The sequence below is a fragment of the Chelonia mydas genome, chromosome 15 (genome assembly GCF_015237465.2).
Source record: "Chelonia mydas isolate rCheMyd1 chromosome 15, rCheMyd1.pri.v2, whole genome shotgun sequence".
NCBI classification, from domain to species: domain Eukaryota; kingdom Metazoa; phylum Chordata; order Testudines; family Cheloniidae; genus Chelonia; species Chelonia mydas.
In genome coordinates, this window is record NC_057856.1 from 16,088,866 (window position 1) to 16,103,170 (window position 14,305).

At 55.1% G+C, this 14,305-nt stretch overlaps 1 protein-coding gene across 3 annotated transcripts in view; it reads left to right on the forward strand.

Moving 5' to 3' along the window:
- The window catches only part of SEPTIN5 (septin 5), a 67,303-nt gene that overhangs the window by 47,362 nt on the left and 5,636 nt on the right, over positions 1–14,305 (forward strand). For all 3 annotated transcript variants that reach the window (XM_037878583.2, XM_043529824.1, XM_027817317.3), the window contains 8 exons: positions 3,227–3,323; positions 4,302–4,388; positions 5,813–5,936; positions 6,414–6,548; positions 7,591–7,708; positions 8,754–8,855; positions 9,601–9,697; positions 11,977–12,112. In XM_037878583.2, the coding sequence (XP_037734511.1) occupies positions 3,227–3,323; positions 4,302–4,388; positions 5,813–5,936; positions 6,414–6,548; positions 7,591–7,708; positions 8,754–8,855; positions 9,601–9,697; positions 11,977–12,112 (896 nt within the window). The remainder of the gene's footprint in view (positions 1–3,226; positions 3,324–4,301; positions 4,389–5,812; positions 5,937–6,413; positions 6,549–7,590; positions 7,709–8,753; positions 8,856–9,600; positions 9,698–11,976; positions 12,113–14,305) is intronic.

Below are 14,305 nucleotides of genomic sequence, written 5' to 3' on the forward strand. Positions count from 1 at the left end.
TCTCTCCAGCTTGGCCTGAGTAGCTACCGGAGAGGCAATAGGCCAAACTCACCCAGTTTTGATTTCATTGAAGTTAGCAGAGTGACGCCAGGGCTCGGTTTGGCCCATCTCTCCATTGTCAGAGGTGGAGTTACCTCATCTGGTGGGTTTTTTTAAAAGAATAAACGATATGGGACAGGAGTTGTTACTGCACCGTTCCTGTTCCTAAGGTCCCCCAAGATAGGAGCTGGTGATTAACTGCTTCCAAAGACCATTCAGAATGACCCACATCTCCCTCCTGGACCAAACTCAAAGCGCGTCTGTGTGAAAAGGGACTAGCAAAGGGTGCTGGCTGTTTAAGTCCATCTTGATTTACCACTGAACAACACCTAGGGCCTCCTGGGTTATTGACCGTTGTATTTTTGATTGCAAGCCAAGCAGCCAGAAAGCAGAAGAGCTCTGGCACATAACACACACCCAATAGAGGGGATCCCTTTTCTTAGTCTCCCGATTCCCTCTTGCAAACTGACACTGACCTTTTCTTACCCTTCTTAGCATGCGTCTCATCTGCCCTTTGCAAAGCACGCCGGGGCGTAGCTGCGGCGTGTTCCCCAGGCAGCTCTTCCGGCAAGATCCAAGGGAGTTGGGTGCATGGAGAGGTTAAAATTCCCCTTGTAGTAATGAAGCCTGACATTGCCCGGCAAGCCTCAAATCCGTGCCCTCCTTTCCAGTCAGAAGAACCCAGTGACAGACCTGGAGCCTCTGTCACTTTTTATCAAGAGAGTTTCCTCCTTCGCTGCTGCTGCTTCCTGGGCCTGTTGTTTGGGATGTCAAAACCTTTTAGCTCAGTCAGCTAAACGCTTGCCTGGGAGGAACACTAGGGGTGCCGGTTCTAATCCCACTCCTGACTTCACTCTGTGATTTCATGTATTCGTTGTCCCCCTGCATCTATATTAACTAAGGATGGGAAGGAAGCAGAGGCGATCAATGCTGAAATGTAGTGTAGAGTCAAGCCCAGGAGACTGGGATTGGAGCCTCTGGCCACGCCACTTGTCAGGGTTAGAGTGATAAAAATGTCACGGGTCTGGCAACCCCATTGGGAGACTTGCCCCAGTGGCACAATGCACATGATTTGGGGGGGTTTGCCCCAAATATTTGCTTTGGTGCAAGCAGCTTCTCCAGGCACTGTGCAGCTGGGGCCGAAGAAGAGAAAAGATGAGGACCAGGGTACATCCTCAGCTGGGGTGAACTGGCCTAACTTTCCAGGCAGTAGGCAACCAGGGAGGGGGCAGTGTCCAAACCCATGGATGGAAGCACTGATGCCAGTGCCGGGTTGGAGCTGTGAAAGGCTCTTGGCTGTGCTGGTCTGTGTGGGTGGCGTGAATCCTGGTGGCGGGTTTGTTTTTAAGCCAGCCGCGGCGGGTTTGAAACACAGAATTTGGGATGCATCCAGCCCGGGTGGTCGATGAATTGCCACGTGGCTCAGATTTGGACATGTAAGATGGGAGCATGTTTGCCAGGTCCTTGCTCACCTGCCTCACTTGCCTGCCCCCCTCTCTAGGGGTTGTGGGGGACAGGAATATGCATGCAGCGTTGCAGCGAGCAGGGGGGGCAGATTTTGCAGCTGGGCTGTAGGGATCCGGGACTGATGACTGAGCAGATTTGGCTGAGAGAAGGACTCCTCTGTGTAGCAACTGCGGTGTGCAGCCAACAGTTCTTCCCAAGATACATGAGCTATGACTGCTGTATTCATGGGCTTTTGCTGAGCTGAGCTAGAATTTGTGGCATGATAGATACCCGAACTGGCTCTTCCCCCAGGCCCCAGAAAGCCGCCTGTCACATCTTGAAGCCAGCATTAACCCCTCGGGTGGGGACGGGAGCGCTGGAGTTAGCTCTTCTTGGGTCATGCATGCTGTGAGAGCTCTGGGAAATAATCGGCCTGTGCTAAAGGAGAGCTGCCTGCCTCACTTGATGAGATCCCACAAACTTTCCTTTAATCCGCCCTGGGTTTTATCCCTTTATGGGACTGTGTGCGTGCAGAGGCATGTGGCGTGTCTCTGTAGGTGTCTCATGCACGCAGCGTGTCACATGCAGGACTGTTTTGCATGTAGTGTGTGTTTACTTCGTCCATGCAGCATTTGTCCCATTTTGTTCCAGCAGGCGTTTATGAAGTGTGCCTGACTGCAGTATGCGTGTGTGCGTGTGTAGCATACAGCCGTGTATTTTCGTGCGGTACGTGTGCAGGTACACAGCAGGTGTTGCGTGCAGGCAGGGTGATGTCCCCTGTGCTTGCAGTATGATCGCCCAGGTTACATGTGGTAACACGAGTGCCCTGTAAAAGAGAGATGTCCGTATCAATGTAACTAGTTGGTGAATAGGCAAGGTGCTCACAAATGGTTCTGGGTTTTGTAGGACCAATAAAACTTCTTGCTGTGCACTGCCAATGGCTGCTTTTGTGCAGCTCTTAGATGCAGCTAGAATGACCTGCCTGCAGTATCGTCCAGCGCGTGCACTTCCGACCAGGGGGAAGTGCATGCGTGTAAGAGAGGCCCGATGCGTGTTGCACGCTTGTATTCCTGCATGGGAGAGGTCAACGCAGGTTTGCGCTGAGCTCCAGTGATGGAAAGGAACGGGGAGGCCCAAAGCGCTTTATTATCCCTTGGATGAAAGCGCCTGTACCAGGGCAGCACCAGAGATGTTCTCTGCTGTTTTGCCTTCTCCATTTCACTCTGCAGCCTCCTGAAACTTGACTCTCTTTTGAAATAAGCAGCTCGAGATAGGCCCGAATGCAAGAGAGAAAACCCCGAGAGAGCCAGCCAAAGGCAGTCCCTCGTGCCCTTGTTGTTACACAGCACTAGAGTCTTGGCAGCACTGGCCATGTTAATTACACAGGCTTGTCCGTCGCAAAATGTACGTTTTCCCCTTTCTTTGGACGGACAAAGGAATATCAGCCCTGCAGCCTGGGCTGCAGGGGACCTGGAGAAAAACCCACACTTGGTATCTATGCTGGCAGGTTTGTCTGTTGCTGTGCCGGTCAGGAGGAGGAGAAGGGCTTGGGAAGCTTATGGAGAGCTAGAACGCCCGCGTCTGCTCTTGCAGTTGGGGATGGGGGAGGCTGTCTCTCTGGAGGTCTCCCACATGCTGATGGGAGCCTGCCAGGGCCCCAGCCCTTCCGCAGTCATGTGAGAATGGCCTGGTTGGCTGGCAAAGCAGCCCGTGAGCTGTCCCTGTCTGCCTCCTTCCTCAGGACCATGAGAAGCAGTATGTGGGATTCGCCACCCTGCCTAACCAGGTGCACCGGAAATCTGTGAAGAAGGGCTTCGACTTCACCTTGATGGTCGCCGGTGAGATTTCCCTGCCGCCCCAGTGGGTTCTCTGGGAGCCTTGCTGCCTACCTCCCTGGATAAGGCCTGGTTGCTGCTGGGCGTAGTGTTGGGAGGACATCCTTTGTGTCCCAAGGAGCTGGTGCTCTCCCAATACAGAGCCGTACGGGGCAAGCACCCACTGAAATGACCGCGGCTGCTGGGGGAGTGGGGAGCTGCTCAGAGCGAACAGGGAGGTGGTTCCAGCCCCAAGCTGGTGCCCTGCCCTGGAGATACTGAAGCCATTTCCAGGCCTGCCAAACCACTGGGTGAAGCCCAAGTGGCACTGATGTCCATGAGAGTGTTGCTAATGATTTCAGTGGGTCAGGGTTTCATCTTCTTTGTTGAGCCCAAATGTCTCCTTTCACCCTCTGCTTAATCAGAACTGATCCGCAGACGCCCACTAAAGAAACCCAGGAGCACAGCCATGAGCTGGCTGAGCCAGGTGCTCTCTGGCGATTGCCTGATCAGGTCCTGGGGCTATGGGGCAGAGGCCTGTGCCCACACCTGCCCACCAGCCCTCTTCCCCAGAGACTCCAGCATCGGCTGGATCTTTCCCAGGTTCTGCTTTCTAGTTTCCCAGACAAGCATTCTTTGACTCCTCAGCCCTGCCCCACCCCAGTCTGCCAGTCGGACACTTACTCTGGAGGAAGGGCTCTTCCGGCTCCTCCTTTAGCCCCCCTGAGCTGAGTGTGCCTGTCCCTCCGCCAGCCGAAGGCGTGACTGCAGGTAGCAGAAACAGGGCTGGCTAGGAGCCTAGGCAGAGAACAGGGAGGAGCTGGGCTCTCCCATTTATACAGAGTCAGAGGGATCTCGCTGGGGATGTGCCCGCCAGTGTGCTGCCCCCGAAAGGGTCGTCTCTCGCTTGCTTTGGCTCGGGAGGCAGCATGGAAAGCCTTGCTCCAGGATTTCTTTGTAATCTGGGTGCTGGGTTGTGTTGCTTTTCTTTGTGTCCATTAGGAGAGTCGGGCCTGGGGAAATCCACCTTGGTGAACAGCCTGTTCCTGACCGATCTTTACAAAGACAGGAAGCTTCTCAATGCCGAGGGTAAGTGCAGCACAAGGGGGATGTGTGGGGCAGGGTGTTTGCACAGGGACTAAACTGGTTCTCTTTTCAAATACAGCATTTGGAGTCCTCACATTAGCCACAGCACAAAGCACCCCACGTTCCTCACTGCCCTTTAGCTGCCCCTTTCTCCCCGGCGAACCATACAGCCTCTAGTACTAGAGCAAGAAAAGTCTGGGGCAGGGATTTCCAAGCACTGGCGTTTTCTCTCCAAAGAAAAGATGCCGAGTGACCTGCTACATGGGGCCTGTTTGTTTAGATCTTCAGCTTGGTCTCTCCTTCCTGGGCAGAAGCAGGGATGCAGCCTTAGTCCCTGGCACATAGGAGGGCCTGCTTCTTTCATTAACAAGGGTCTCTTTCCGAGAGGATTTGTGTCAGAGGCTGGCCATTTAGATCAGTTGGTCTAGTGCCGTATCGGGGTGTCTCCTGAGGTATCAGGTGTTGGTCACTGCCTGTGGCAGGATGCTGGCCTATGATATGATGTTACGTGGCAGTTCCTATGATGTCATCTAGAACCACACAGACTGTGTATGGAAAAGGTTTCTGGGAACATCCTGTAATGTTGGGAGGTGGCATTTCTGGTAGTTAGATCAGGGGCTAGGAGTTGGGACAATGCCACTAGCTCACTGTGTGGCCTTGGGCAAGTCACATAATCGCTCTGTGTTCAGTATTATGCTCATTTTACCTGATCTTCCTCATGGGTTCAAATTTCCTCTGATCCACTCCCCTTTCTGGCCTGTTCGTAGTCCTGTGGACTTCAGCGAAGCCAGCAGGGCAATCGAGGCAAATGTGCACAAAGGCTGTCTGCTTAAAGTGAAAGTTGTCCATTAACACTGGTTTTGGATGGAAAATTGGATTTTCAATTAAATGAAATTTCCCCCCAAAAGTGTCTGCTTTGGGCAGGAAAATTCACTGGAAAAGGGAATAGCTGAAAACCAAAATATTTCAATTCTGAAATGCTGCCATGGTGCCTCATAGGAGTTTCGGTTCAGGTGCCTCATGCTCCTGTTTTCTTTTATGGACCAGGCTCCCTGGCTGCACTTGATTACCCATGATGCACCACCTCCCCATACCAAGCCCTTGATGCATGATGGGAAATGTTGCCCAAGGCGGGCACCGGGCCTCTGTAGGCAAATGAAAGCAGGAAGCACCCAAAGTACAACTCCCATGAGGCACTGCGTTTCCCATTTCAGAATCAGATATTTGGTTATCGTACATTTTTGCCCAAAAAAAGACACTTTTCAGTGAAACACTCCCCTGCCCGTAGCAGTTCTGCCTGGGACGGTGCAGGGTAGTATTGTGGGAGTTGGCCTGATGCCGAAGACCTGTCCGTGTGCAGACCCAGCCTGGGGAGGGGGTCTCTCAGCGCTGTCCACTGGTTTGAGTTCATTTATTTCTGTTTGAAGAGCGAATCAGCCAAACGGTGGAGATCCTGAAACACACTGTGGACATTGAGGAGAAGGGCGTCAAGCTGAAGCTGACGATAGTCGACACCCCAGGCTTTGGAGATGCTGTGAACAACACTGAGTGGTGAGGGCAGCTGGGCAGGGGTGCTGGAACGGAGGGGCCAGGGGTCCATGGCCCTATCACTTTTTACTGGCTGTAAGGGCGAGCAACTGGGGGGGGAAGAGACGGAGAGGAGCGAGCAGGGGGCGGGGTCTTGGGGGGGGAAGAGGTGGGGTGGGGCCTGGGGAAAAGGGGCGGGGCCATGGTTCGGGCACTGGTGGCTCCCTCACGCTTTTAGGGAACTTGCTCTGCTCTTGACCCTAAGGCTCTGTCAGCTGCCATTTCCTTCCCTCCTGGGCGATGGGAGCAGGGCCCGGGGGGCGGGGGGGTGCCACTCTCATGTGTTACAGAGAAATGGCTAAATTCAGCCCTTAGCACTGCCCAGGACAGGGACTTAGGCTGGGGGAGGGGACAGGGAGCTGGTGCTTCCTGTGCTGTATATCTCCGAGGCTGCCTCCTGTTAAAGGCAGGGTTCGGTGTATGTTTTCATTGCTCCCCCAGCTGGAAGCCCATCACCGATTACATCGACCAGCAGTTCGAACAGTATTTCCGCGACGAGAGCGGCCTGAACCGGAAGAACATCCAGGACAACCGAGTGCACTGCTGCCTCTACTTCGTCTCGCCCTTCGGGCACGGGTGAGGTGCTGCGCTCGCTGGGAGCCAGGCCCCTGCCCAGGGCCACGCCTCAGAGTGGCGCATGCAAGGGTCTCGCAGGCGGGCTCCTGCCGGTGTTAGCAGGAGTCATGAGACCAAAACCCTGCCTCTCCTGCTTTCCTCCCCCCTCCGCTATGGGGGCTTGTAGCACTTAGCACCTACATAGCAGCACTGCCCAGAAGGTGCTGTGTCCTTGTTAAACCGTTCATCCCCTTACTCTGGTGGGAGGAGCCTGTGCCCAAATGTCACCCTCTTGTGGCAATATGGGGGATTGCAGGTAATGAGCCCGAGTGGGATTTGGGGCTAGAGGCGCTAACCGAGGGATATCTGCTCTTGCCCAGGCTAGCCCTCCGTCACCCCCATCTTGGGAGTTTACTCATTGACGTGACACACTCTGGTCACATGATCTTGGCTCCACGGTGCTCAGAGCGAGGCCTGTTCTCTAGGCACTGATCCCCTGCAGGCCCAAAGCCCAGTTCTCTCCACTGCTCTCCTGCGGGAGCAGAAGGAGAAAACCAACATGCAGCCCTTGATCGTCAGTCTGGTGGATCTGTGCCTGGTGCCGGACAGGGTGGGGGCAGAGAGAGCTTTAAGCTGCCTTTACACCTCCCAGACCTGGTGCCAGCCTGTTCCCTGGCATACATTAAGGGACCTTGCCCAGTGGGGATACCAAGGGAGCCGGATCTGATAGCTTCGTGCAAGGTAGCTGAACTGGGCCCAGGGTGGGGCCCCAGGCAGGGTTTATGCTGTAGGGGAGTATATACCCGTCTGGTGTCTTTCTGATTCGATAGGCTGAGCTGTTACGTTCAAGCCACCCCCCATGCCCTAACTGCACCAGCTGAGAACTCTCCCTGTGGCTTGTAACGTTGGCAACGCCATTGCCCCAGACCCCGAGGCTGAGTTTCTCTAGCCCCCCCACTTACGGCTAAGAGGGTGTCTGGCCCGGTGGGTGAATTGGAATGCCCCCTCCAGAGGAAAAGCAGGAGGGTGAGGTAACCCCGGCCACTCGCCCTCCCTGCTGCAGGCTCAGGCCGGTGGACGTCGAGTTCATGAAGGCTCTGCACGAGAAGGTGAACATCGTGCCCCTGATCGCCAAGGCCGACTGCCTGATCCCCAGTGAGATCCGGAAGCTAAAGGAGAGGGTGAGAGACGCTGCTGTCCGGCCAGAACGTGTTGGCAGGGCTCGGGGCCGCATGGCTCCCCCAGTCCCAGGTTCTGCCTGAGCCCTGCTCAAAGGAGGCCGACAAAGCCCCTCCTGCTGGAGAGGTGATCAGTGGGGACAGCCAGCCAGGAGAGAGCAGACCCTGCATCCCCGCTTTGTGTCAGGGATCGAGCAGAATGGCCCGACCCACGGCCCTGTCCCATTGCTCCCCATGTTTCATGGGGCCCATGCAAAATAACCCCGTGGGGACCCATCCAGCTCCGTCCCCGCCTGTGGTTGGGTCCCCCACCCGGCCTGGTGCCCTGCCTACCAGAGATCCCTGCTCCTACTGCAGAGTCACCGCTCGCCTCTGCGTGACGCTCTGTCGCCTCTAGTGTCTCTGGCGTAGGGCCCGGGGAGCCAAGCTGCTGTAACTGTAGCTCCTGCCAGTGGGCGTCACCTGCTTCAGTGCCCCCCTTATTCCCCTCCCACACACAGGTGTGCCTAGGTCCCCTAGGGCTAAGCTGGTCTTGTTTAGTTCCTCTCCTTCGTTCCTTCCCATATGTCACCGGGCAGAGGCATCCCTGCCCTTGAATTCAACACAGACAACAACAAACTAGGGAGGTTTAGGTGGGTCATTTATCCAATCCCACAGCAGCTGCTGGCGATAGGGGAAATGGGTCCAAACCCCTACCTCCCTGCCCATCTCCAGATGCCCCAGTCAGGAGCCAGCCCTGTTGGGGCCTGGTTGGTTGGCTTCCCTGCTTTCATCACTTCTCCTCCTTGCCTTGGCCTTCCCGGGAGCATGGCAATCTCAGGAGAGAGTCTGTTCCCCGGAGAGTGCTCTGCAGGGTTTGGAGAAGAGTCCACAATGCTGTGTGCTTTCCCCGCTGGTGTTCCCAGCCCGGGGAGGCCCCTCCCTCGCCAGCGACCAGAGCAGAGAGGCTGCAGCGAGGGCGGCCGGGTGCAGGGGGTTGCACTCTCTGGTCCTGCTGACGGGCTCTCTGGTGCTGTCATTCCTTTTGCCTTGCTCTGCGGGGGAGCAGATCCGGGAAGAGATCGACAAGTTTGGGATTAAAGTTTACCAGTTCCCAGACTGCGACTCTGATGAAGATGAGGAATTCAAACAGCAAGACCGAGAGCTGAAGGTGAGGAAGGCCCTGGACCTCTTCTTCCAGTTCAGTAGTCTCATCAAATAATTGCTCCAGCAGTGGTTGCAGAGTCCCCAAGGCTGGTGTTTCCTGGGTGGCCAGGTGCCCTTCCCCCATCCCACCAGGAAGGATCCCCCAGTGTCAGCCAGTCTGCATGTGTGATCCAGCAATGCCGCTGGCAGCTTCTCGCATCCCACTTGGCGGTGCGGCTCCTTCCATGTCCCAGCGCTGAGCGTCGGTTTCTGAGTGACGCTCGTCGCCACGGAGCAGCGATTCTCGCCCGACGAGCTGTCGGGAATGCATCGCGGGGCAGGGCATGCGGGTGAAACGATGCGACTGCGCACAACTGGCTGGGGGCAGACAATGGCCCTCGAGCCACCGGGGAGGGCCAGGCCCCTTTCTGTTCCTGAGCTGGCTCGGGGCTGGCCTAGCAGAGTCCCTGAGCGTGGCATGCGCAGGGCAGCCTGGCCTGGTTAGGGGCAGTGTGAGCTGGCGTCCCGCTGACGGCCGCTCCGGAAAGGGGCAGCGTGTGCCCCTCCCTGGACGAGCTCCGTGTTCGGTGTCTGGAACAGGATGAGGTTCCTGCACGACTTTCCTGCCTGCACCCCCACCACGGGGCCAGAGAACACAGTCACCCTGTGTGGGCATCATAACCCGAGCCCTCGGGGCTCCCATCTGGGCCATGCATGACTCCCGCCAGCCCTGCCCGGGCTTCCTCATTCCTCGGCGGCTCTCGTTTCAGGAGAGCGCTCCCTTTGCCGTCATCGGCAGCAACACGGTGGTAGAGGCCAAAGGCCAGAGAGTGCGTGGGCGGCTGTACCCGTGGGGCATTGTGGAAGGTAGGCCGTGTTCTTGGGCGCCTGGCAGGGAAGCCAGGAGGAGGGGGTGAGGGCTGGCAGCTCTGAGGCAGAATTATGGCCGGTGGAGAGTCCGGCTCAGTGCTACGCTGGGGCTGCTGGGAGCTTCAGTGAAGGCCTGGGGCTTTGGAGCCCCGTGGTGGTAAGCAGGGCCGTCCCTACCCTTACGCAAACTACGCGGCTGCGTAGGGCACCAGGAAATGTGGGGCACCCAGCTCCAGCCCCAGTGGACAGCCTGGACGGATGCCCTGCTGCCTTCCTGCCCTGGCTGCTCCTGCCTCCCAAAGCCCCTGCAGTGGGGCTGCGTAGGGCACCACAGTCTCTAGGGAGGGCCCTGGTGGTAAGTGCGTGTTGGCAGCAGGGCACGCTGAGGGCCCGTCTGTGCTGTATTCACCGGCTGTGACTGCAGCCCCTGTACACGTACCCGAGCTAGCGTTAATCTTGCCAGCCCAGGTCCTGGTAGCGGCGAAGCTGCAGCAGCATGGGCTTCAGCGGTGATTAGACGGTGCCCTCTCATGTTCTCTCCCCACTGGTCTGCTTTTGGCCAGGCCGATGTTGGTGGCAGTGGCCTGTGAGCTGCTGTGTAGCCACAGGTTTCAGAGTAACAGCCGCGTTAGTCTGTATTCGCAAAAAGAAAAGGAGGACTTGTGGCACCTTAGAGACTAACCAATTTATTTGAGCATACGCTTTCGTGAGCTGCAGCATGCGATGAAGTGAGCTGTAGCTCACGAAAGCTTATGCTCAGATAAATTGGTTAGTCTCTAAGGTGCCACAAGTCCTCCTTTTCTTTTTGTGTAGCCACAGTACACCCACAATGGGGCGGGTTTGTTGCTTCGATGGGAAGAAACCACGGTTTTAAATGAGAGCGATGCCGGCATTCTGCAAAGGCCGCTCCCAGCCCCTAAGCCTCAGTGGCTCCAGCCGGGGGAGTCGGTGGTGCTCAGAGAGCCCAGCCAGCGGCGATATGTTCCAGTGGAGAAGAGTGCTGTGCCGTGAACGTTTCTTTCAAGGGCTGGGCTGCCTCACTTTGCCTGTAACTTTCTGTTCTCCCGGATTATAAAATCCCCTGGGCCCAGTGCCCTGGAAATGGGGGTGGTGACTGATCTGACTCTCCTCTGGCTTGTTGCGGCAGGGTGCGTGCGCGTGTTGGGTTGTACAGGCACTAGTGTGTTGTGCTAGGGCTGCTCAGGAACAGCCTGACGGCTCGGACCGGGCGGATGCATTGCAGCGTTTGGTCTGGGAGGAAAAGCAGCTTGCGAAATCCGTGGTGTGACGTGGCCTGGCTGCTCTTGACTTTGCAAGCTAAAAAATAAAGGAAAGGAGGCAGGTCAGACTGGGGACCTGACCTCCCCTGGAACTGGCCCTTTTAACTGTGCAGGTACGCAGGGGAACAATTAACTGGAAAATCTTGAGCCAAGCCCACTGATGGCTGTTTCAGAAGAGGAGTAAAGCTGCTGTCTGCATGGCTATACAGGGGTGACACTTGTTAGATACACACAGACTGTGCCCATGCCTCAATGCAGCCCTGGTGTGCCTGCCTCCCTGTGACTTCACCTCCCTGTTGTGTGTTCCTCCTCTTCAAAAGCAAGTGAGTCTGGGCCTAATCCAAAATCCATTGGGATCAATGGAAGGAAGTCCATTGACTTCAGTGGACTTTGGATCAGGGTCTAGATTTAGGATGAAGATAGACCCAGAGACCAGGCTCATAAAGCCCTTCGATTTGATTCTGATTAGTTTCCATTGCTAGCTGCAGTCCGAGAGACTGTGCCCGGTTTGATGAATACGATCCATACCCCTTGGAACCAGTGTCCCCAGTCAGAACCCGCCTGGCCCCAAGCCTCTGCCCACGCAGTCTTCCTTCCCAAAGCCCTGGGAGCCAGGTGAGCTTAGCAGCCTGGCCTACAGGTCAGCAAATTCAGGCTCTTGTGACCAAGGGGAGAAGCAAGCAGTAGAGCAGAGGACCCTGTTGTTGGAAATGTTTTACCTCCAGCCCCTTCCCATTGAAACCAGGGTGGTGTTAGCTTGAGCCCAAGTGCCCTGATATCACACCAGCAGAGAGGCAGCCCCATGGGCGTGTGTACCCAAGCAGCATGAAAGTGGGGTGCCAGGCAGGGTAGGAGATGGGCTAGTGGGGCGGTCTGGAGGGACCTTGCAGGGACAGGGGTTGGATGTGGCGAGGCTCTGAAGGGGCCATTGCTCATCCTTGCCCCCGGTCAGGTGTTGGGGTGAAAGCCGAGTGCTGTTTGTTGCTGCTCCCCCAGTGGAAAACCAGGCGCACTGTGATTTCGTGAAGCTGCGGAACATGCTGATCCGGACACACATGCACGACCTGAAGGACGTCACCTGTGATGTTCACTATGAGAACTATAGAGCTCAGTGCATCCAGCAGATGACGAGGTGGGTGCCCGTGGGCGGTGCTCTTCTCCTGTGCGTCCGGTGCCTCGGGCGGGGGAGCTCTCATCTGCTTCTTGTTGACGGGGCTCCGGGGTATTCCAGGTGCTGGGGGGGTACTCTGTGCAGAGAGAAGTTGCAGATGGCAGCCAGGTGTACTGAAAGGAGAAACAACTAGCCAACGTACCCCAATTGCAGTGTCTCTGAGAACCACCACGGGGAGACCTCTGTGAAGCCTGGTCGCTGCCTGGACGCTCCCACCCTCAGCCCTGCGGTGTTGTGGGCAGCAAGAGAGATGGTCCTAGCGCAGGAGCTCTTTTCAGTGGTAGGAAAAAATGGAGCTGGCCTAGTGACATTAACAGGGAATCAACTGTCACCCTGGGGATTTGTCTGTGAACGGCACGTGTTGCCAGAGCAGCAGCCTGGAACGGGGGGGTGGGGAGTTGGCAGCTCCCACGTCCTCGGCAGCTGTGGCCGTGTCTTAGGCATGACATCACCCCTGAGATGCTGCTGTTTCTCTGGCAATGCATCTGTTGGAGCAATTAGCGATTACAGAGTCTTAACGAGTCACCAGCAATTGCCCTGCCCTCTCATGGGTCACTGCACTCTGCTTCCCTGCAGTTTCAGCTGGAAGGGAGAGCTGGTCACAGAAATCTCTTAAAAATCCCCCCACCCCTGCAAATTTGAAATGTCGAATTTTAAAAATCTCTAGCACACTTCTGTTGTAGATTGTGACCTTCCCTTCCTATGCTCAGCTGTTGCCTAGTGTTGCTGTGTGCTCTCATGTTCCACCCCAGAAGTGGCTGTATTACACTGATGGGCAAGTAATGCTTGTACACTGGGTGTAAATGTTTGTAAGTGTGCATGTGGATATATACATGTGATGTGTATGTGCGCACACAGCTGCATAGAATTAAATTTCTATGACAGACAAACCTATTCATTTTCATTGGAGGGAATTCAGAATCCCAAGAGAGCTAGGTATGGAACGATTAACTCTAGAGAGCTGAGAGAAGTGACTTGTTTGCCTAAATACTGTTTAGATACAGAATTTAGTAACCATTTAAAAGAAGATGATGAATAAATTACTTAACTAAACTATGTTTCAGAGTAGCAGCCGTGTTAGTCTGTATCCGCAAAAAGAAAAGGAATACTTTTGGCACCTTAGAGACTAACAAATTTATTTGAGCATAAGCTTTCGTGAGCTACAGCTCATTTCATCGGATGCATGTCAGACTAACAAATTTATTTGAGCATAAGCTTTCATGGGCTACAGCTCACTTTATCAGATGCATGCATCTGATGAAGTGAGCTGTAGCTCAAGAAAGCTTATGCTCAAATAAATTTGTTAGTCTCTAAGGTGCCACAAGTCCTCCTTTTCTTTTAACTAAAATAGTTACCTCCCTCCCTACATTTTTTTTGGTTCTAAATCCAACACCCCTGTGGTTTGCTTCCAGTTCTCATGTCTTTGCTGATTCTCTACACTTAAGTCTGAGGGAACTGGGATGTAATAGTTTCCTATGGAGCTGAACTCTAAGATAAATGTGCATTGAGTCAACAGGGCCATCAAGTGGTGAGAGGATGCAGTGACACCTTGGAATTCTCTAAGGGCTGCCTGTTGTTCCCCGAGGGTTCTTCACCACTTGAATGTAGTGCCCCGACTCTTGCTAGGATTCGTATAATTAAACTGGCTCCATGTTTTGGTCCTTCTGAAAAAGGTCTGTGAACATGGTACGGTTGCTTGACAAATGTTGATATTCGTGCCGACCTCTGTCTATGCGTGGGTGTGTGTGTGCGTATATTTATCTCAAACAGCGAGAGAGACCTCAAGACCATGATTGGTAAATGCCTCTCATAAAGTTGTCATCCGCACAGCTCGTGGCTTATTGGTTTGCTAATGTGGCCTTAGGGTAAGGTGGTCAGAGATGCCAGCTCTTTAAGGGATTGGGTTTACTCTCCGCAGTTGGTTTGTGGCTTTCCCCTCGAATAGCTGCTGCAGCCCGCTCTTCTGAAATCTCAAGTGTGATACGTACCTGTGTGTGAATGGATCCCACACATCCTTGCCATGCTTCCCCAAACTGCATCCAAGCGGCCTGGTGTCTGTGCCACTCCCCAGCTGGCTGACCAGGCGCTTGGGGCTGTGATTGTGCCCTGGGGTGTTTGTGACAGGGCCTCGTTCCCCGCTGCGCAAACCCCAGC